Source organism: Oncorhynchus masou, chromosome 18 (assembly GCF_036934945.1).
Source record: "Oncorhynchus masou masou isolate Uvic2021 chromosome 18, UVic_Omas_1.1, whole genome shotgun sequence".
Taxonomy (NCBI): domain Eukaryota; kingdom Metazoa; phylum Chordata; class Actinopteri; order Salmoniformes; family Salmonidae; genus Oncorhynchus; species Oncorhynchus masou.
Genome location: NC_088229.1, coordinates 74,234,189 through 74,255,988, shown reverse-complemented (window position 1 = coordinate 74,255,988; position 21,800 = coordinate 74,234,189). Strand labels below are relative to the sequence as shown.

Here is a 21,800-nt window from a genome sequence, read left to right as displayed (position 1 = left end):
AACTGATTCTCACTCTGGTCCCAGATGATTCTCACTCTGGTCCCAGCTGATTCTCACTCTGGTCCCAGCTGATTCTCACTCTGGTCCCAGCTGATTCTCACTCTGGTCCCAGCTGATTCTCACTCTGGTCCCAGCTGATTCTCACTCTGGTCCCAACTGATTCTCACTCTGGTTCCAACTGATTCTCACTCTGGTCCCAACTCTCAACCAGACGGTTCAAAACAAAGAGATTGAGAACCGAACTAGCTAGTAGGCTGCATTGATACTTGAGTTGTAGGTCCACAATCCTGACTGGTAGGCCAACAGGCTGCTACAGGTTTATAGTCCAACAGGCTGCTACAGGTTTATAGGCTAACAGGCTGCTACAGGTTTATAGGCCAATAGGCTGCTACAGGTTTATAGGCTAACAGGCTGCTACAGGTTTATAGGCTAACAGGCTGCTACAGGTTTATAGGCTAACAGGCTGCTACAGGTTTATAGGCCAATAGGCTGCTACAGGTTTATAGGCTAACAGGCTGCTACAGGTTTATAGGCTAACAGGCTACTACAGGTGTATTGGCCAACAGGCTGCTACAGGTGTATAGGCCAACAGGCTGCTACAGGTTTATAGGCTAACAGGCTGCTACAGGTTTATAGGCTAACAGGCTACTACAGGTTTATAGGCCAACAGGCTGCTACAGGTGTATAGGCCAACAGGCTGCTACATGTTTATAGGCCAACAGGCTACTACAGGTGTATTGGCCAACAGGCTGCTACAGGTGTATAGGCCAACAGGCTGCTACAGGCTACATGTTTATAGGCCAACAGGCTACTACAGGTGTATAGGCCAACAGGCTACTACAGGTGTATAGGTCAACAGGCTGCTACAGGCTACATGTTTATAGGCCAACAGGCTGCTACAGGCTACATGTTTATAGGCCAACAGGCTACTACAGGTGTATAGGCCAACAGGCTACTACAGGTGTATAGGTCAACAGGCTGCTACAGGCTACATGTTTATAGGCCAACAGGCTACTACAGGTGTATTGGCCAACAGGCTGCTACAGGTGTATAGGCCAACAGGCTGCTACAGGCTACATGTTTATAGGCCAACAGGCTACTACAGGCTACATGTTTATAGGCCAACAGGCTGCTACAGGCTACATGTTTATAGGCCAACAGGCTACTACAGGCTACATGTTTATAGGCCAACAGGCTGCTACAGGCTACATGTTTATAGGCCAACAGGCTGCTACATGTTTATAGGCCAACAGGCTACTACAGGCTACATGTTTATAGGCCAACAGGCTGCTACATGTTTATAGGTCAACAGGCTGCTACAGGTGTATAGGCCAACAGGCTGCTACAGGTGTATAGGCCAACAGGCTACTACAGGTGTATAGGCCAACAGGCTGCTACAGGCTACATGTTTATAGGCCAACAGGCTGCTACATGTTTATAGGTCAACAGGCTGCTACAGGCTACATGTTTATAGGCCAACAGGCTGCTACAGGTGTATAGGCCAACAGGCTGCTACAGGTGTATAGGCCAACAGGCTGCTACAGGCTACATGTTTATAGGCCAACAGGCTACTACAGGTGTATAGGTCAACAGGCTGCTACAGGCTACATGTTTATAGGTCAACAGGCTGCTACAGGCTACATGTTTATAGGTCAACAGGCTGCTACAGGCTACATGTTTATAGGCCAACAGGCTGCTACAGGCTACATGTTTATAGGCCAACAGGCTGCTACAGGCTACATGTTTATAGGCCAACAGGCTGCTACAGGCTACATGTTTATAGGCCAACAGGCTACTACAGGTGTATAGGCCAACAGGCTGCTACAGGCTACATGTTTATAGGCCAACAGGCTGCTACAGGCTACATGTTTATAGGCCAACAGGCTGCTACAGGCTACATGTTTATAGGCCAACAGGCTGCTACAGGCTACATGTTTATAGGCCAACAGGCTGCTACACGCTACATGTTTATAGGCCAACAGGCTGCTACAGGCTACATGTTTATAGGCCAACAGGCTGCTGCACGCTACAGGTGTATAGGCCAACAGGCTGCTACAGACTACATGTTTATAGGCCAACAGGCTACTACAGGTGTATAGGCCAACAGGCTGCTACAGACTACATGTTTATAGGCCAACAGGCTACTACAGGTGTATAGGCCAATAGGCTGCTACAGGTGTATAGGCCAACAGGCTGCTACAGGTGTATAGGCCAACAGGCTGCTACATGTGTATAGGCCAACAGGCTGCTACATGTGTATAGGCCAATAGGCTGCTACAGGTGTATAGGCCAACAGGCTGCTACAGGTGTATAGGCCAACAGGCTGCTACATGTGTATAGGCCAACAGGCTGCTACATGTGTATAGGCCAACAGGCTGCTACATGTGTATAGGCCAACAGGCTGCTACATGTGTATAGGCCAACAGGCTGCTACATGTGTATAGGCCAACAGGCTGCTACATGTGTATAGGCCAACAGGCTGCTACATGTGTATAGGCCAACAGGCTGCTACATGTGTATAGGCCAACAGGCTGCTACATGTGTATAGGCCAACAGGCTGCTACATGTGTATAGGCCAACAGGCTGCTACATGTGTATAGGCCAACAGGCTGCTACATGTGTATAGGCCAACAGGCTACTACAGGTGTATAGGTCAACAGGCTACTACAGGTGTATAGGCCAACAGGCTACTACAGGTGTATAGGCCAACAGGCTACTACAGGTGTATAGGCCAACAGGCTACTACAGGTGTATAGGCCAACAGGCTACTACAGGTGTATAGGCCAACAGGCTGCTACAGGCTACATGTTTATAGGCCAACAGGCTGCTACAGGCTACATGTTTATAGGCCAACAGGCTGCTACAGGTGTATAGGCCAACAGGCTGCTACAGGCTACATGTTTATAGGTCAACAGGCTACTACAGGTGTATAGGCCAACAGGCTACTACAGGTGTATAGGCCAACAGGCTGCTACAGGCTACATGTTTATAGGCCAACAGGCTGCTACATGTGTATAGGCCAACAGGCTGCTACAGGCTACATGTTTATAGGCCAACAGGCTACTACAGGTTTATAGGCCAACAGGCTACTACAGGTGTATAGGCCAACAGGCTGCTACAGGTTTATAGGTCAACAGGCTGGTACAGGCTACATGTTTATAGGCCAACAGGCTGCTACAGGCTACATGTTTATAGGCCAACAGGCTGCTACATGTGTATAGGCCAACAGGCTGCTACAGGCTACATGTTTATAGGCCAACAGGCTACTACAGGTTTATAGGCCAACAGGCTACTACAGGTGTATAGGCCAACAGGCTGCTACAGGTTTATAGGTCAACAGGCTGGTACAGGCTACATGTTTATAGGCCAACAGGCTGCTACAGGCTACATGTTTATAGGCCAACAGGCTGCTACAGGTTTATAGGTCAACAGGCTGGTACAGGCTACATGTTTATAGGCCAACAGGCTACTACAGGTGTATAGGTCAACAGGCTGCTAAAGACTACATGTTTATAGGTCAACAGGCTGCTACAGGCTACATGTTTATAGGCCAACAGGCTGCTACAGGCTACATGTTTATAGGCCAACAGGCTGCTACAGGCTACATGTTTATAGGCCAACAGGCTGCTACAGGTGTATAGGCCAACAGGCTACTACAGGTGTATAGGCCAACAGGCTACTACAGGTGTATAGGTCAACAGGCTGGTACAGGCTACATGTTTATAGGCCAACAGGCTGCTACAGGCTACATGTTTATAGGCCAACAGGCTACTACAGGTGTATAGGTCAACAGGCTGCTACAGGCTACATGTTTATAGGCCAACAGGCTGCTACAGGCTACATGTTTATAGGCCAACAGGCTGCTACAGGTGTATAGGTCAACAGGCTGCTACAGGCTACATGTTTATAGGCCAACAGGCTGCTACAGGCTACATGTTTATAGGCCAACAGGCTGCTACAGGCTACATGTTTATAGGCCAACAGGCTACTACAGGTGTATAGGCCAACAGGCTGCTACAGGCTACATGTTTATAGGCCAACAGGCTGCTACAGGCTACATGTTTATAGGCCAACAGGCTGCTACAGGCTACATGTTTATAGGCCAACAGGCTGCTACAGGCTACATTTTTATAGGCCAACAGGCTACTACAGGTGTATAGGCCAGTCAGAACAAGACAGCGATGTAGTTACAGTGGGGTGAAATACTCCTTCCAGAGATGGTTCACTCCACTCAAAACATGTCTGAGTATTCCACTGAACAAACCTTTTCTTAGCCTCATTGTTCTTCCATTCTATCAATCCCCGGGATGGGCATCTCCAGGCCTCTGGTCGTGTCCCACTTTTTCCCCATCCCTAGCAAACATGGCTGATTTAAACCAATTGCGTTCTAATCTGAAGCTCATGATTAGTTGATTATTGGAGTCAGGTGTCTCTTTTTTGCCCCAGCCAACACAGCTCCAGTCCTCGGGGGCCTGATTGGGTTCACTACAAACCTAATCTAACACACCTGATTGGGTTCACTACAAACCTAATCTAACACACCTGATTGGGTTCACTACAAACCTAATCTAACACACCTGATTGGGTTCACTACAAACCTAATCTAACACACCTGATTGGGTTCACTACAAACCTAATCTAACACACCTGATTGGGTTCACTACAAACCTAATCTAACACACCTGATTGGGTTCACTACAAACCTAATCTAACACACCTGATTGGGTTCACTACAAACCTAATCTAACACACCTGATTGGGTTCACTACAAACCTAATCTAACACACCTGATTGGGTTCACTACAAACCTAATCTAACACACCTGATTGGGTTCACTACAAACCTAATCTAGCACACCTGATTGGGTTCACTACAAACCTAATCTAACACACCTGATTGGGTTCACTACAAACCTAATCTAACACACCTGATTGGGTTCACTACAAACCTAATCTAGCACACCTGATTGGGTTCACTACAAACCTAATCTAGCACACCTGATTGGGTTCACTACAAACCTAATCTAGCACACCTGATTGGGTTCACTACAAACCTAATCTAGCACACCTGATTGGGTTCACTACAAACCTAATCTAGCACACCTGATTGGGTTCACTACAAACCTAATCTAGCACACCTGATTGGGTTCACTACAAACCTAATCTAGCACACCTGATTGGGTTCACTACAAACCTAATCTAGCACACCTGATTGGGTTCACTACAAACCTAATCTAACACACCTGATTGGGTTCACTACAAACCTAATCTAACACACCTGATTGGGTTCACTACAAACCTAATCTAACACACCTGATTGGGTTCACTACAAACCTAATCTAGCACACCTGATTGGGTTCACTATAAACCTAATCTAGCTGATTCTATTAATTAGCTGGTTTATAAAATGAACCAGGTTAGTTACAACTGGAGTTGGAGTTATAACCTACAGGAGGGTATCTCTCCTGGAACAGGATTGGAGTTAGAACCTACAGGAGGGTTTCTCTCCAGGAACAGGGTTGGAGTTAAAACCTACAGGAGGGTCTCTCTCCAGGAACAGGGTTGGAGTTAAAACCTACAGGAGGGTAGCTCTCCAGGGACAGGGTTGGAGTTAAAACCTACAGGAGGGTCTCTCCTGGAACAGGGTTGGAGTTAAAACCTACAGGAGGGTCTCTTTCCTGGAACAGGGTTGGAGTTAAAACCTACAGGAGGGTCTCTCTCCAGGAACAGGGTTGGAGTTAAAACCTACAGGAGGGTAGTTCTCTAGGAACAGGGTTGTGGATGCCCGATCTAGCTTATCCTCCCCAGCCCACAGCACAGATTATTTTGAGCCAGTCAAGCCAGTAGACGAGCAATCAGCCCATTGACTCTACCCATCTAGCATACAGTGAATTTAGTTTAACCAGGGCTCAGCGTGTGATTGTCTCCCTCATTGCCTCCATGCTCCTTTTGTTTGTACTGTTGTGAGAATCTCTGGCAGAACGTGGCGGTAGTGTCATGGCAACCGGCTCCAGGTCAGGTGGGCTCGCTTGGTGACGGTGGTAGCCCAGTCACACTGTTTCCATGCGGAGTCATTCACAGGGTGCACTTACCAGGCCTGTATATCTGTGGTTCCTAGCCTGTATATCTGTGGTACCTAGCAAAAGTATTCATCCCCCTTGGCATTTTTCCTATTTTGTTGCATTACAACCTGAAATTTAAATAGATTTATATTTGGATTTCATGTAATGGACATACACAAAATAGTGAAATGAAAAAAACAAACAAGTTGTTTAAAAAATGTTAAATATGGACAAGTGGTGCGTGCAACCAATTATCTTCAGAAGTCACATAATGTGCAATCGAAGTGTCACATAATCTCAGTGTATATATATATAGACCTGTTCTGAAAGGCCCCAGAGTCTGAAACACCACTAAGCAAGGGGTACCACCAAGCAAGAGGCACTATGAAGACCAAGGAGCTCTCCAAACAGGTCAGGAACAAAGTTGTGGAGAAGTACAGATCAGGGTTGAGTTATAAAATAAATTTCAATATCTTTGAACATCCACGGAGCATCATTAAATCCATTATTTAAAAAAAATGACGAATATGGCACCACAACAAACCTGCCAAGAGAGGGCCGCACACCAAAACTCAGGGACCAGGCAAGGAGGGCATCAAAGAGACCAAAGATAACCCTGAAGGAGGAAAATGCTATGTCTGGCGCTAACCCAACACCTCTCAACACCCCGAAAACACAATCCCCATAGTGAAGCGTGGTGGTGGCAGCATCATGCTCTGGGTCAGAATTGAATGAATGATGGATGGCGCTAAATACAGGGAAATTCTTGAGGGAAACCTGTTTCAGTCTTCCAGAGATATGAGACTGGGGCGGAGGTTCACCTTCCAGCAGGATAATGACCCTGGTAAAGCAACACTCTCACTTTAATTTTCCGCCAGGCCACAGACGATGTGGTGTGTTGTGCACAAGTCTACAAGCGAAGGGAAAAGGTTAGGGGAAGAGAGATACAATTATACAACGAGCATCGTGATGATAACTGTTGTATGTTGCTGCTATGAAAGCTAACTCTGTGTGCGGTGGGGATCATTCCGCCGGTTCTGTTGAAAAATGTTTCTTGAACGGAAGAAAACAACACCAGGCCTAGAGGTTGAAGGCCTCCAGCCGATACTGTCATCTAGTCAGTCAGTGTATAGACTAGGCCCAGTAGAGGTTGTGCACCCGATACTGGAGGAGGTGGATAGGCCTGGAGGAGGTGGATAGGCCTGGAGGAGGTGGATAGGCCTGGAGGAGGTGGATAGGTCTGGAGGAGGTGGATAGGCCTGGAGGATAGTGTAGGAGGTGGGTAGGCCTGGAGGATAGTGTAGGAGGTGGGTAGGCCTGGAGGATAGTGTAGGAGGTGGGTAGGCCTGGAGGATAGTGTAGGAGGTGGATAGGCCTGGAGGATAGTGTAGGAGGTGGATAGGCCTGGAGGATAGTGTAGGAGGTGGATAGGCCTGGAGGAGGTGGATAGGCCTGGAGGATAGTGTAGGAGGTGGGTAGGCCTGGAGGATACTGTAGGAGGTGGATAGGCCTGGAGGAGGTGGATAGGTCTGGAGGAGGTGGATAGGCCTGGAGGATACTGTAGGAGGTGGATAGGCCTGTAGGATAGTGTAGGAAGTGGGTAGGTCTGGAGGATACTGTAGGAGGTGGATAGGCCTGGAGGAGGTGGATAGGCCTGGAGGATACTGTAGGAGGTGGATAGGCCTGTAGGATAGTGTAGGAGGTGGATAGGCCTGGAGGATAGTGTAGGAAGTGGGTAGGTCTGGAGGATACTGTAGGAGGTGGATAGGCCTGGAGGAGGTGGATAGGCCTGGAGGATACTGTAGGAGGTGGATAGGCCTGTAGGATAGTGTAGGAGGTGGATAGGCCTGGAGGATAGTGTAGGAAGTGGGTAGGTCTGGAGGATACTGTAGGAGGTGGATAGGCCTGGAGGAGGTGGATAGTCCTGTAGGATACTGTAGTAGGTGGATAGTCCTGTAGGATAGTGTAGGAGGTGGATAGGCCTGTAGGATAGTGTAGGAGGTGGATAGGCCTGTAGGATAGTGTAGGAGGTGGATAGGCCTGGAGGATAGTGTAGGAGGTGGATAGGCCTGGAGGATACTGTAGTAGGTGGATAGTCCTGTAGGATAGTGTAGGAGGTGGATAGGCCTGTAGGATACTGTAGGTGGTGGACAGTTGGCTGATACCGCTTGTCTGCAGGATTTTCTTCTTGTTTGCCTCAGACTAATACGTGCCTTGAACTATGATTTCTGTACACTGTGTGTGGTGTGGCCTTTCAGTCAGCCAGTTTAACAGTTGAAGTGCTGACAGAGGGGCTTTCAAAAAAGTCCCTCCGTCTCCTTCACAGATTATGCTTATTAGATTTGTGGAAATATGTTGACAGCTGGGAACATCTTCTATGTGTCCCAAATGGCACTCTATTCCCTATGTAGGCACCCTATTCCCTATATAGGCACCCTATTCCCTATATAGGCACCCTATTCCCTATGTAGGCACCCTATTCCCTATGTAGGCACCCTATTCCCTATGTAGGCACCCTTCTCCCTATATAGGCACCATATTCCCTATGTAGGCACCCTATTCCCTATGTAGGCACCCTATTCCCTATGTAGGCACCCTATTCCCTATGTAGGCACCCTATGCATGCACCCTATTCCCTATGTAGGCACCCTATTCCCTATGTAGGCACCCTATTCCCTATGTAGGCACCCTATTCCCTATGTAGTGCACTTCTGTGGGTCCTGGTCCAATGAAATGCAGAGACCGATAATAAATATGACTCAGATCTGATCAGGTTGATTTTCTTCTTCTGGGTCATTTGATTTATTAAGTCACTTTGCCATCGTGATATTCTCTACTTCAGTCTGAACTTGTTATGTGTGTCGTCAGTTGTAGGCAGACGTCGTTGTCGACCCAATCAGGTCTGGGTTAGCGTCCGTTAGGTACCAAATTGGAAGAGAACACACCGAAACAGGGAGGCACTACCTGGGCTAATTTCTGTTTCCCTGCTGAACACGATCCTGGTCGATGAAGCTGTCTGTTTAGAGGCTAGGGGATAGTGGGACCCTATACAATCTGTTTCATAGGGGATAGTGGGACCCTATACAATCTGTTTCATAGGGGATAGTGGGACCCTATACAATCTGTTTCATAGGGGATAGTAGGACCCTATACAATCTGTTTCATAGGGGATAGTGGGACCCTATACAATCTGTTTCATAGGGGATAGTGGGACCCTATACAATCTGTTTCATAGGGGATACTAGGACCCTATACAATCTGTTTCATAGGGGATAGTGGGACCCTATACAATCTGTTTCATAGGGGATAGTGGGACCCTATACAATCTGTTTCATAGGGGATAGTGGGACCCTATACAATCTGTTTCATAGGGGATAGTGGGACCCTATACAATCTGTTTCATAGGGGATAGTGGGACCCTATACAATCTGTTTCATAGGGGATAGTAGGACCCTATACAATCTGTTTCATAGGGGATAGTGGGACCCTATACAATCTGTTTCATAGGGGATAGTGGGACCCTATACAATCTGTTTCATAGGGGATAGTGGGACCCTATACAATCTGTTTCATAGGGGATAGTGGGACCCTATACAATCTGTTTCATAGGGGATAGTGGGACCCTATACAATCTGTTTCATAGGGGATAGTGGGACCCTATACAATCTGTTTCATAGGGGATACTAGGACCCTATACAATCTGTTTCATAGGGGATAGTGGGACCCTATACAATCTGTTTCATAGGGGATACTAGGACCCTATACAATCTGTTTCATAGGGGATAGTAGGACCCTATACAATCTGTTTCATAGGGGATAGTGGGACCCTATACAATCTGTTTCATAGGGGATAGTGGGACCCTATACAATCTGTTTCATAGGGGATACTAGGACCCTATACAATCTGTTTCATAGGGGATACTAGGACCATATACAATCTGTTTCATAGGGGATAGTGGGACCATATACAATCTGTTTCATAGGGGATAGTGGGACCCTATACAATCTGTTTCATAGGGGATAGTGGGACCCTATACAATCTGTTTCATAGGGGATAGTGGGACCCTATACAATCTGTTTCATAGGGGATAGTGGGACCCTATACAATCTGTTTCATAGGGGATAGTGGGACCCTATACAATCTGTTTCATAGGGGATACTAGGACCCTATACAATCTGTTTCATAGGGGATAGTGGGACCCTATACAATCTGTTTCATAGGGGATAGTGGGACCCTATACAATCTGTTTCATAGGGGATAGTGGGACCCTATACAATCTGTTTCATAGGGGATAGTGGGACCCTATACAATCTGTTTCATAGGGGATAGTGGGACCCTATACAATCTGTTTCATAGGGGATAGTGGGACCCTATACAATCTGTTTCATAGGGGATAGTGGGACCCTATACAATCTGTTTCATAGGGGATAGTAGGACCCTATACAATCTGTTTCATAGGGGATAGTAGGACCCTATACAATCTGTTTCATAGGGGATAGTGGGACCCTATACAATCTGTTTCATAGGGGATAGTGGGACCCTATACAATCTGTTTCATAGGGGATAGTGGGACCCTATACAATCTGTTTCATAGGGGATAGTGGGACCCTATACAATCTGTTTCATAGGGGATACTAGGACCCTATACAATCTGTTTCATAGGGGATAGTAGGACCCTATACAATCTGTTTCATAGGGGATAGTAGGACCCTATACAATCTGTTTCATAGGGGATAGTGGGACCCTATACAATCTGTTTCATAGGGGATAGTAGGACCCTATACAATCTGTTTCATAGGGGATAGTGGGACCCTATACAATCTGTTTCATAGGGGCTAGTGGGACCCTATACAATCTGTTTCATAGGGGATAGTGGGACCCTATACAATCTGTTTCATAGGGGATAGTGGGACCCTATACAATCTGTTTCATAGGGGATAGTAGGACCCTATACAATCTGTTTCATAGGGGATAGTAGGACCCTATACAATCTGTTTCATAGGGGATAGTAGGACCCTATACAATCTGTTTCATAGGGGATAGTGGGACCCTATACAATCTGTTTCATAGGGGATACTAGGACCCTATACAATCTGTTTCATAGGGGATAGTGGGACCCTATACAATCTGTTTCATAGGGGATACTAGGACCCTATACAATCTGTTTCATAGGGGATAGTAGGACCCTATACAATCTGTTTCATAGGGGATAGTGGGACCCTATACAATCTGTTTCATAGGGGATAGTGGGACCCTATACAATCTGTTTCATAGGGGATACTAGGACCCTATACAATCTGTTTCATAGGGGATACTAGGACCCTATACAATCTGTTTCATAGGGGATAGTAGGACCCTATACAATCTGTTTCATAGGGGATAGTGGGACCCTATACAATCTGTTTCATAGGGGATAGTAGGACCCTATACAATCTGTTTCATAGGGGATACTAGGACCCTATACAATCTGTTTCATAGGGGATACTAGGACCCTATACAATCTGTTTCATAGGGGATAGTAGGACCCTATACAATCTGTTTCATAGGGGATAGTGGGACCCTATACAATCTGTTTCATAGGGGATAGTGGGACCCTATACAATCTGTTTCATAGGGGATAGTGGGACCCTATACAATCTGTTTCATAGGGGATAGTGGGACCCTATACAATCTGTTTCATAGGGGATAGTGGGACCCTATACAGTCTGTTTCATAGGGGATAGTAGGACCCTATACAATCTTTTTCATAGGGGATAGTGGGACCCTATACAATCTGTTTCATAGGGGATACTAGGACCCTATACAATCTCTTTCAGTAGATCCAAGTTATTTTAATTTTGGGAATCTGTTCTCAAGTATTACCACACATAATAGAGAGACGTGATCATATACAGTTGTGTAAAGCAAGATTTGCCTATTTCTTCTTCTCCCCGGTCAAATATTATATATGTTTGGGCTTCTTGCGGTCAATTTGCTGCCTGCAAATGATTTTAAATGATGTACCGGCCCCCTGACCATCCACTCAAGAATAAAATCATCCCAGGGCTGAATGTAGTTGATAATCCCTGCTCTCGAGCCGACCCCCCGCTTACCCCTTAAAGTTAGTAGGATACGTATGCAAATAAAAGATGACTCTTCATTGGACAGAATAATCACATCAGATTGTGATGTCATGATCTGGGCCAAAAAATTCCATCTCATCTGAACAGATGGAAATTCCAGAATTTAAAATAAAATAAAAAAATGTCCAAACAGCTTTTTACACAAAAAGGATATTATCATAATTTTCAGGGTTTTATTTCAACCTCCTAGTGTGTAAATAAGATAAGATAAAATTAAAAAGGAAAATCACATTTTTGACAGCACCAAAATGGTCACGCACACTGGATTACCAAACGCTGCTCATTTGTCCAAACACTAACCCAATTATCCTCCTCCTGGAACGCTGTGACATCATCACCCTGACGTAGCGGGAGGGAGGGAGGGAGGGAGGGGGAGGCTGATGGAGAACAATGGGCCAATAGAGGGTACAGGGTTCACACAGACCACAGTCAACCCAGGGAGGAGACAACCTACTCTTCTCAACCAGTGAAAAGAAAGCGATAGAGTGCATCCCAAATAACACTCTGTTCCCTACATAGTGGACTACTTCTTACAAACCCAATATACTGTACTTGAAAATGACGAAAACAAAATTAGAAACTGTAGGAATGATTTATGTATCTTTTAGAGGTCGACCGATTTATGATTTTTTTCAACGCCGATACCGATTTACTGGAGGACCAAAAAAAAGCTGATACAGATTAATCGGCCGACCTCGAGTATCTACATTCATGCAGTCTCTTGTGTCCAGATAAAAAAAAATCACCCAACAATGAAAGCCAGACAGTCAGGGAGCATCAAATTGCCAAAATGACGAAGGCTGCAGTGCGTTGAATCTTCTCTCCTCCAGGTGTTTTATTAACCTTTTATTTAACGAGGAAAGTCAGTTGAGAACAAATTCTTATTTTCAATGACGGCCTACCAGGGAACAGTGGGTTAACTGCCTTGTTCAGGGGAACAGTGGGTTAACTGCCTTGTTCTGGGGAACAGTGGGTTAACTGCCTTGTTCAGGGGAACAGTGGGTTAACTGCCTTGTTCAGGGGAACAGTGGGTTAACTGCCTTGTTCAGGGGAACAGTGGGTTAACTGCCTTGTTCAGGGGAACAGTGGGTTAACTGCCTTGTTCAGGGGAACAGTGGGTTAACTGCCTTGTTCAGGGGAACAGTGGGTTAACTGCCTTGCTCAGGGGAACAGTGGGTTAACTGCCTTGTTCAGGGGAACAGTGGGTTAACTGCCTTGTTCAGGGGAACAGTGGGTTAACTGCCTTGTTCAGGGGAACAGTGGGTTAACTGCCTTGCTCAGGGGAACAGTGGGTTAACTGCCTTGTTCAGGGGAACAGTGGGTTAACTGCCTTGTTCAGGGGAACAGTGGGTTAACTGCCTTGCTCAGGGGAACAGTGGGTTAACTGCCTTGTTCAGGGGAACAGTGGGTTAACTGCCTTGTACTGGGGAACAGTGGGTTAACTGCCTTGTTCAGGGGAACAGTGGGTTAACTGCCTTGTTCAGGGGAACAGTGGGTTAACTGCCTTGTTCTGGGGAACAGTGGGTTAACTGTCTTGTTCAGGGGAACAGTGGGTTAACTGCCTTGTTCAGGGGAACAGTGGGTTAACTGCCTTGTTCAGGGGAACAGTGGGTTAACTGCCTTGTTCAGGGGAACAGTGGGTTAACTGCCTTGTTCCGGGGAACAGTGGGTTAACTGCCTTGTTCAGGGGAACAGTGGGTTAACTGCCTTGTTCAGGGGAACAGTGGGTTAACTGCCTTGATCAGGGGGACAGTGGGTTAACTGCCTAACTCAGGGGAACAGTGGGTTAACTGCCTTGTTCCGGGGAACAGTGGGTTAACTGCCTTGTTCAGGGGAACAGTGGGTTAACTGCCTTGATCAGGGGAACAGTGGGTTAACTGCCTTGTTCAGGGGCAGATTTTTTTTAAAGCCTTTTTCAGCTTGGGGATTCGATCCAGCAACATTTTGGTTACTGGCCCTACCCTCTAACTGCTAGGCTTCCTGCTCTAACCGCTAGGCTTCCTGCTCTAACCGCTAGGCTACCTGCTCTAACCGCTAGGCTACCTGCTCTAACCACTAGGCTACCTGTCTCTAACCACTAGGCTACCTGTCTCTAACCACTAGGCTACCTGCTCTAACCACTAGGCTACCTGCTGCCCCATTTTTAAGATTCCACAGTGAGTGTGGAGCTGATTCCTAACTGAATTCTCGTTCTCCTCCAGGTGTTTAAGATGCCGCAGTGAGTGTGGAGCTGAATCCTAGCTGAAGCCTCAGCATGTCTGTCCTGCTGACGGTGGTGGTGGGTGTGGTGGGGTGGGGGGCCGTGGTCCAGGGGGCTCTGTGTCCCGGAAGGGGCCTGGCTGACTGCCCTGCCCAGCAGAGCAACGCCTCCGGTGGGGGTAAGACCTCCAGGGACTACTGCTACACCGCCCGTATCCGATCCACCGTGCTCCAGGGCCTGCCCTTCGGAGGGGTGCCCACCGTCCTCGCACTCGACTTCATGTGCTTCCTGGTGAGTCACTTCTTCCTGGTTTTGTATCGATACAGCTTTATTGTCCCATCGTTGTCTTTTTATTTTTTTATTTATTTTTATACACCAAATTCAGATGAATATTTAGTTGGGCCAAGAGGTTTTATTTTTTTTACTGACCATCTGGTCTGGGAAAAAAAACTCTCTTTGGCTGGAACCTATACCTTAGCTCCAGTGTTGTTCCTGGTTCAAGGAAAACCCAGGGCCCCACGGGACAGATGTAACCACTAGGTAGTGTGTCTAACTGGTTCTGGTTCTGATTCTGTATATGTAAATACAGGAAAGCAGTTGGATTAACACCTTGCTTTACTAAATGTATGGTGTAATAGCTAGCTACCCTCTCTGTGTGTGTGTGTTGGGACCTCTCCCTCTCTATGGAAGACCGTAGTGAGATGGCGCCTACCGACATGGGGAGCTCTGTTTTCTAGAGCCAAGGTCTTCCACTTTCAGATCTGTGTGTATTGTTGTGTACTGTTAGATATTACTGCGACGCTGGATCTAGGAACAGAAGAATCTTCGCTTCACTTCGCAATAACATCTGCTAAAAATGTGTATGTGACCGATTTTTTTGATTTTGTGTGTGTGTGTGTGTGTGTGTGTGTGTGTGTGTGTGTGTGTGTGTGGCATTCCTAGGTACTCCTGTTTGTGTTCTCCATCTTGAGAAAGGTAGCGTGGGACTACGGCCGCTTGGCGTTGGTGACCGACGCAGACAGGTATATCACCACACCGCAGCCTTTTAGAATGTGATATCTGCTTCTCCTGGAGTAGTGGAAGACCTGGCTGTTGTAACTCTCGTTAGCTTTGCAGCCTGATATAACGCTAGTGCTTTGTGTTCTACCAGAGAATACATGACAGACTTTTTGTTTTAAAATATATATATATATATATATATGTTTTTATGGGATTTTCAGATTTATTGAACAGATAGAGAGAGGATGCCAGCGGGGAGAAAGACAGAGAGAGGATGCCAGCGGGGAGAAAGACAGAGAGAGGATGCCAGCGGGGAGAAAGACAGAGAGAGTATGCCAGCAGGGAGAAAGACAGAGAGAGGATGCCAGCAGGGAGAAATACAGAGAGAGGATGCCAGCAGGGAGAAAGACAGAGAGAGGATGCCAGCAGGGAGAAAGACGGAGAGATGATGCCAGCAGGGAGAAAGACGGAGAGAGGATGCCAGCAGGGAGAAAGACGGAGAGAGGATGCCAGCGGGGAGAAAGACAGAGAGAGGATGCCAGCGGGGAGAAAGACGTAGAGAGGATGCCAGCGGGGAGAAAGACAGAGAGATGATGCCAGCGGGGAGAAAGACAGAGAGAGGATGCCAGCGGGGAGAAAGACAGGGAGAAAGACAGAGAGAGGATGCCAGCTGGGAGAAAGACAGAGAGAGGATGCCAGCAGGGAGAAAGACGGAGAGAGGATGCCAGCAGGGAGAAAGACGGAGAGATGATGCCAGCAGGGAGAAAGACGGAGAGAGGATGCCAGCAGGGAGAAAGACGGAGAGAGGATGCCAGCGGGGAGAAAGACAGAGAGAGGATGCCAGCGGGGAGAAAGACGTAGAGAGGATGCCAGCGGGGAGAAAGACAGAGAGATGATGCCAGCGGGGAGAAAGACAGAGAGAGGATGCCAGTGGGGAGAAAGACAGAGAGATGATGCCAGTGGGGAGAAAGACAGAGAGAGGATGCCAGCGGGGAGAAAGACAGTGAGAGGATGCCAGCGGGGAGAAAGACAGAGAGAGGATGCCAGCGGGGAGAAAGACAGAGAGAGGATGCCAGCGGGGAGAAAGACAGAGAGAGGATGCCAGTGGGGAGAAAGACAGAGAGAGGATGCCAGCGGGGAGAAAGACAGAGAGAGGATGCCAGCAGGGTGAAAGACAGAGAGAGGATGCCAGCAGGGTGAAAGACAGAGAGAGGATGCCAGCAGGGTGAAAGACAGAGAGAGGATGCCAGCAGGGAGAAAGACAGAGAGAGGATGCCAGCGGTGAAATACAGAGAGAGGATGCCAGCAGGGAGAAAGACAGAGAGAGGATGCCAGCAGGGAGAAAGACAGAGAGAGGATGCCAGCAGGGAGAAAGACAGGGAGAAAGACAGAGAGAGGATGCCAGCGGGGAGAAAGACAGAGAGAGGATGCCAGCTGGGAGAAAGACAGAGAGAGGATGCCAGCGGGGAGAAAGACAGAGAGAGGATGCCAGCGGGGAGAAAGACAAAGAGAGGATGCAGGCAGGGAGAAAGACAGAGCGAGGATGCCAGCAGGGAGAAAGACAGAGAGAGGATGCCAGCAGGGTGAAAGACAGAGAGAGGATGCCAGCAGGGTGAAAGACAGAGAGAGGATGCCAGCAGGGAGAAAGACAGAGAGAGGATGCCAGCAGGGAGAAAGACAGGGAGAAAGACAGAGAGAGGATGCCAGCAGGGAGAAAGACAGAGAGAGGATGCCAGCAGGGAGAAAGACAGAGAGAGGATGCCAGCAGGGAGAAAGACAGGGAGAAAGACAGAGAGAGGATGCCAGCGGGGAGAAAGACAGAGAGAGGATGCCAGCTGGGAGAAAGACAGATAGAGGATGCCAGCGGGGAGAAAGACAGAGAGAGGATGCCAGTGGAGAAAGACAAAGAGAGGATGCAGGCAGGGAGAAAGACAGAGCGAGGATGCCAGCAGGGAGAAAGACAGAGAGAGGATGCCAGCGGGGAGAAAGACAGAGAGAGGATGCCAGCGGGGAGAAAGACAGAGAGAGGATGCCAGCTGGGAGAAAGACAGATAGAGGATGCCAGCGGGGAGAAAGACAGAGAGAGGATGCCAGTGGAGAAAGACAAAGAGAGGATGCAGGCAGGGAGAAAGACAGAGCGAGGATGCCAGCAGGGAGAAAGACAGAGAGAGGATGCCAGCGGGGAGAAAGACAGAGAGAGGATGCCAGCGGGGAGAAAGACGGAGAGAGGATGCCAGCGGGGAGAAAGACGGAGAGAGGATGCCAGCGGGGAGAAAGACAGAAAGAGGATGCCAGCGGGGAGAAAGACAGAGATGATGCCAGCGGGGAGAAAGACGGAGAGAGGATGCCAGCGGGGAGAAATACGGAGAGAGGATGCCAGCGGGGAGAAAGACGTAGAGAGGATGCCAGCGGGGAGAAAGACAGAGAGATGATGCCAGCGGGGAGAAAGACAGAGAGATGATGCCAGCGGGGAGAAAGACAGAGAGAGGATGCCAGCGGGGAGAAAGACAGAGAGATGATGCCAGCGGGGAGAAAGACAGAGAGAGGATGCCAGCGGGGAGAAAGACAGTGAGAGGATGCCAGCGGGGAGAAAGACAGAGAGAGGATGCCAGCGGGGAGAAAGACAGAGAGAGGATGCCAGCTGGGAGAAAGACAGAGAGAGGATGCCAGCGGGGAGAAAGACAGAGAGAGGATGCCAGCGGGGAGAAAGACAGAGAGAGGATGCCAGCGGGGAGAAAGACAGAGAGAGGATGCCAGCGGGGAGAAAGACAGAGAGAGGATGCCAGCTGGGAGAAAGACAGAGAGAGGATGCCAGCGGGGAGAAAGACAGAGAGAGGATGCCAGCGGGGAGAAAGACAGAGAGAGGATGCCAGTGGAGAAAGACAAAGAGAGGATGCAGGCAGGGTGAAAGACAGAGCGAGGATGCCAGCAGGGAGAAAGACAGAGAGAGGATCCCAGCAGGGAGAAAGACAGAGAGAGGATGCCAGCAGGGAGAAAGACAGAGAGAGGATGCCAGCGGGAGAAAGACGGAGAGAGGATGCCAGCGGGGAGAAAGACGGAGAGGGGATGCCAGCGGGGAGAAAGACAGAAAGAGGATGCCAGCGGGGAGAAAGACAGAGAGATGATGCCAGCGGGGAGAAAGACAGAGAGAGGATGCCAGCGGGGAGAAAGACGGAGAGAGGATGCCAGCGGGGAGAAAGACGGAGAGAGGATGCCAGCGGGGAGAAAGACAGAGAGAGAGGATGCCAGCGGGGAGAAAGACAGAGAGAGAGGATGCCAGCGGGAGAAAGACAGAGAGAGAATGCCAGTGGTGAAATACAGAGAGAGGATGCCAGCAGGGAGAAATACAGAGAGAGGATGCCAGCAGGGAGAAATACAGAGAGAGGATGCCAGCGGGGAGAAAGACAGAAAGAGGATGCCAGCGGGGAGAAAGACAGAGATGATGCCAGCGGGGAGAAAGACGGAGAGAGGATGCCAGCGGGGAGAAAGACGGAGAGAGGATGCCAGCGGGGAGAAAGACGTAGAGAGGATGCCAGCGGGGAGAAAGACAGAGAGATGATGCCAGCGGGGAGAAAGACAGAGAGATGATGCCAGCGGGGAGAAAGACAGAGAGAGGATGCCAGCGGGGAGAAAGACAGAGAGATGATGCCAGCGGGGAGAAAGACAGAGAGAGGATGCCAGCGGGGAGAAAGACAGTGAGAGGATGCCAGCGGGGAGAAAGACAGAGAGAGGATGCCAGCGGGGAGAAAGACAGAGAGAGGATGCCAGCTGGGAGAAAGACAGAGAGAGGATGCCAGCGGGGAGAAAGACAGAGAGAGGATGCCAGCGGGGAGAAAGACAGAGAGAGGATGCCAGCGGGGAGAAAGACAGAGAGAGGATGCCAGCGGGAGAAAGACAGAGAGAGGATGCCAGCTGGGAGAAAGACAGAGAGAGGATGCCAGCGGGGAGAAAGACAGAGAGAGGATGCCAGCGGGGAGAAAGACAGAGAGAGGATGCCAGTGGAGAAAGACAAAGAGAGGATGCAGGCAGGGTGAAAGACAGAGCGAGGATGCCAGCAGGGAGAAAGACAGAGAGAGGATCCCAGCAGGGAGAAAGACAGAGAGAGGATGCCAGCAGGGAGAAAGACAGAGAGAGGATGCCAGCGGGGAGAAAGACGGAGAGAGGATGCCAGCGGGGAGAAAGACGGAGAGGGGATGCCAGCGGGGAGAAAGACAGAAAGAGGATGCCAGCGGGGAGAAAGACAGAGAGATGATGCCAGCGGGGAGAAAGACAGAGAGAGGATGCCAGCGGGGAGAAAGACGGAGAGAGGATGCCAGCGGGGAGAAAGACGGAGAGAGGATGCCAGCGGGGAGAAAGACAGAGAGAGGATGCCAGCGGGGAGAAAGACAGAGAGAGAGGATGCCAGCGGGAGAAAGACAGAGAGAGAATGCCAGTGGTGAAATACAGAGAGAGGATGCCAGCAGGGAGAAATACAGAGAGAGGATGCCAGCAGGGAGAAATACAGAGAGAGGATGCCAGCAGGGAGAAAGACGGAGAGAGGATGCCAGCAGGGAGAAATACAGAGAGAGGATGCCAGCAGGGAGAAAGACGGAGAGAGGATGCCAGCAGGGAGAAAGACGGAGAGAGGATGCCAGCAGGGAGAAAGACAGAGAGAGGATGCCAGCGGGGAGAAAGACAGAGAGATGATGCCAGCGGGGAGAAAGACAGAGAGATGATGCCAGCGGGGAGAAAGACAGAGAGCGGATGCCAGCGGGGAGAAAGACAGAGAGATGATGCCAGCGGGGAAAGACAGAGAGAGGATGCCAGCGGGGAGAAAGACAGTGAGAGGATGCCAGCTGGGAGAAAGACAGAGAGAGATGCCAGTGGGGAGAAAGACAGAGAGAGGATGCCAGTGGGGAGAAAGACAGAGAGAGGATGCCAGCGGGGAGAAAGACAGAGAGAGGATGCCAGCAGGGTGAAAGACAGAGAGAGGATGCCAGCTGGGTGAAAGACAGAGAGAGGATGCCAGCAGGGTGAAAGACAGAGAGAGGATGCCAGCAGGGAGAAAGACAGAGAGAGGATGCCAGCAGGGAGAAAGACAGGGAGAAAGACAGAGAGAGGATGCCAGCTGGGAGAAAGACAGAGAGAGGATGCCAGCTGGGAGAAAGACAGAGAGAGGATGCCAGCGGGGAGAAAGACAGAAAGAGGATGCCAGCGGGGAGAAAGACAGAGAGATGATGCCAGCGGGGAGAAAGACAGAGAGAGGATGCCAGCGGGGAGAAAGACGGAGAGAGGATGCCAGCGGGGAGAAAGACGGAGAGAGGATGCCAGCGGGGAGAAAGACAGAGAGAGAGGATGCCAGCGGGGAGAAAGACAGAGAGAGAGGATGCCAGCGGGAGAAAGACAGAGAGAGAATGCCAGCAGGGTGAAATACAGAGAGAGGATGCCAGCAGGGAGAAATACAGAGAGAGGATGCCAGCAGGGAGAAATACAGAGAGAGGATGCCAGCAGGGAGAAAGACGGAGAGAGGATGCCAGCAGGGAGAAATACAGAGAGAGGATGCCAGCAGGGAGAAAGACGGAGAGAGGATGCCAGCAGGGAGAAAGACGGAGAGAGGATGCCAGCAGGGAGAAAGACGGAGAGATGATGCCAGCGGGGAGAAAGACAGAGAGATGATGCCAGCGGGGAGAAAGACAGAGAGCGGATGCCAGCGGGGAGAAAGACAGAGAGCGGATGCCAGCGGGGAGAAAGACAGAGAGATGATGCCAGCGGGGAGAAAGACAGAGAGAGGATGCCAGCGGGGAGAAAGACAGTGAGAGGATGCCAGCTGGGAGAAAGACAGAGAGAGGATGCCAGTGGGGAGAAAGACAGAGAGAGGATGCCAGTGGGGAGAAAGACAGAGAGAGGATGCCAGCGGGGAGAAAGACAGAGAGAGGATGCCAGCAGGGTGAAAGACAGAGAGAGGATGCCAGCAGGGTGAAAGACAGAGAGAGGATGCCAGCGGGGAGAAAGACAGAGAGATGATGCCAGCGGGGAGAAAGACAGAGAGCGGATGCCAGCGGGGAGAAAGACAGAGAGATGATGCCAGCGGGGAGAAAGACAGAGAGAGGATGCCAGCGGGGAGAAAGACAGTGAGAGGATGCCAGCTGGGAGAAAGACAGAGAGAGGATGCCAGTGGGGAGAAAGACAGAGAGAGGATGCCAGTGGGGAGAAAGACAGAGAGAGGATGCCAGCGGGGAGAAAGACAGAGAGAGGATGCCAGCAGGGTGAAAGACAGAGAGAGGATGCCAGCAGGGTGAAAGACAGAGAGAGGATGCCAGCAGGGTGAAAGACAGAGAGAGGATGCCAGCAGGGAGAAAGACAGAGAGAGGATGCCAGCAGGGAGAAAGACAGGGAGAAAGACAGAGAGAGGATGCCAGCTGGGAGAAAGACAGAGAG

General features: G+C 49.4%; 1 protein-coding gene across 1 annotated transcript in view; it reads left to right on the top strand.

Annotated features, from left to right (window-relative positions):
• The window catches only part of LOC135505260 (CSC1-like protein 2), a 99,948-nt gene that overhangs the window by 12,872 nt on the left and 65,276 nt on the right, over nt 1-21,800 (top strand). Inside the window, exons 2-3 of the mRNA XM_064924466.1 lie at nt 14,386-14,675; nt 15,327-15,406. Coding sequence (XP_064780538.1) covers nt 14,439-14,675; nt 15,327-15,406 — 317 coding nt within the window. The 5' untranslated portion in view covers nt 14,386-14,438. The remainder of the gene's footprint in view (nt 1-14,385; nt 14,676-15,326; nt 15,407-21,800) is intronic.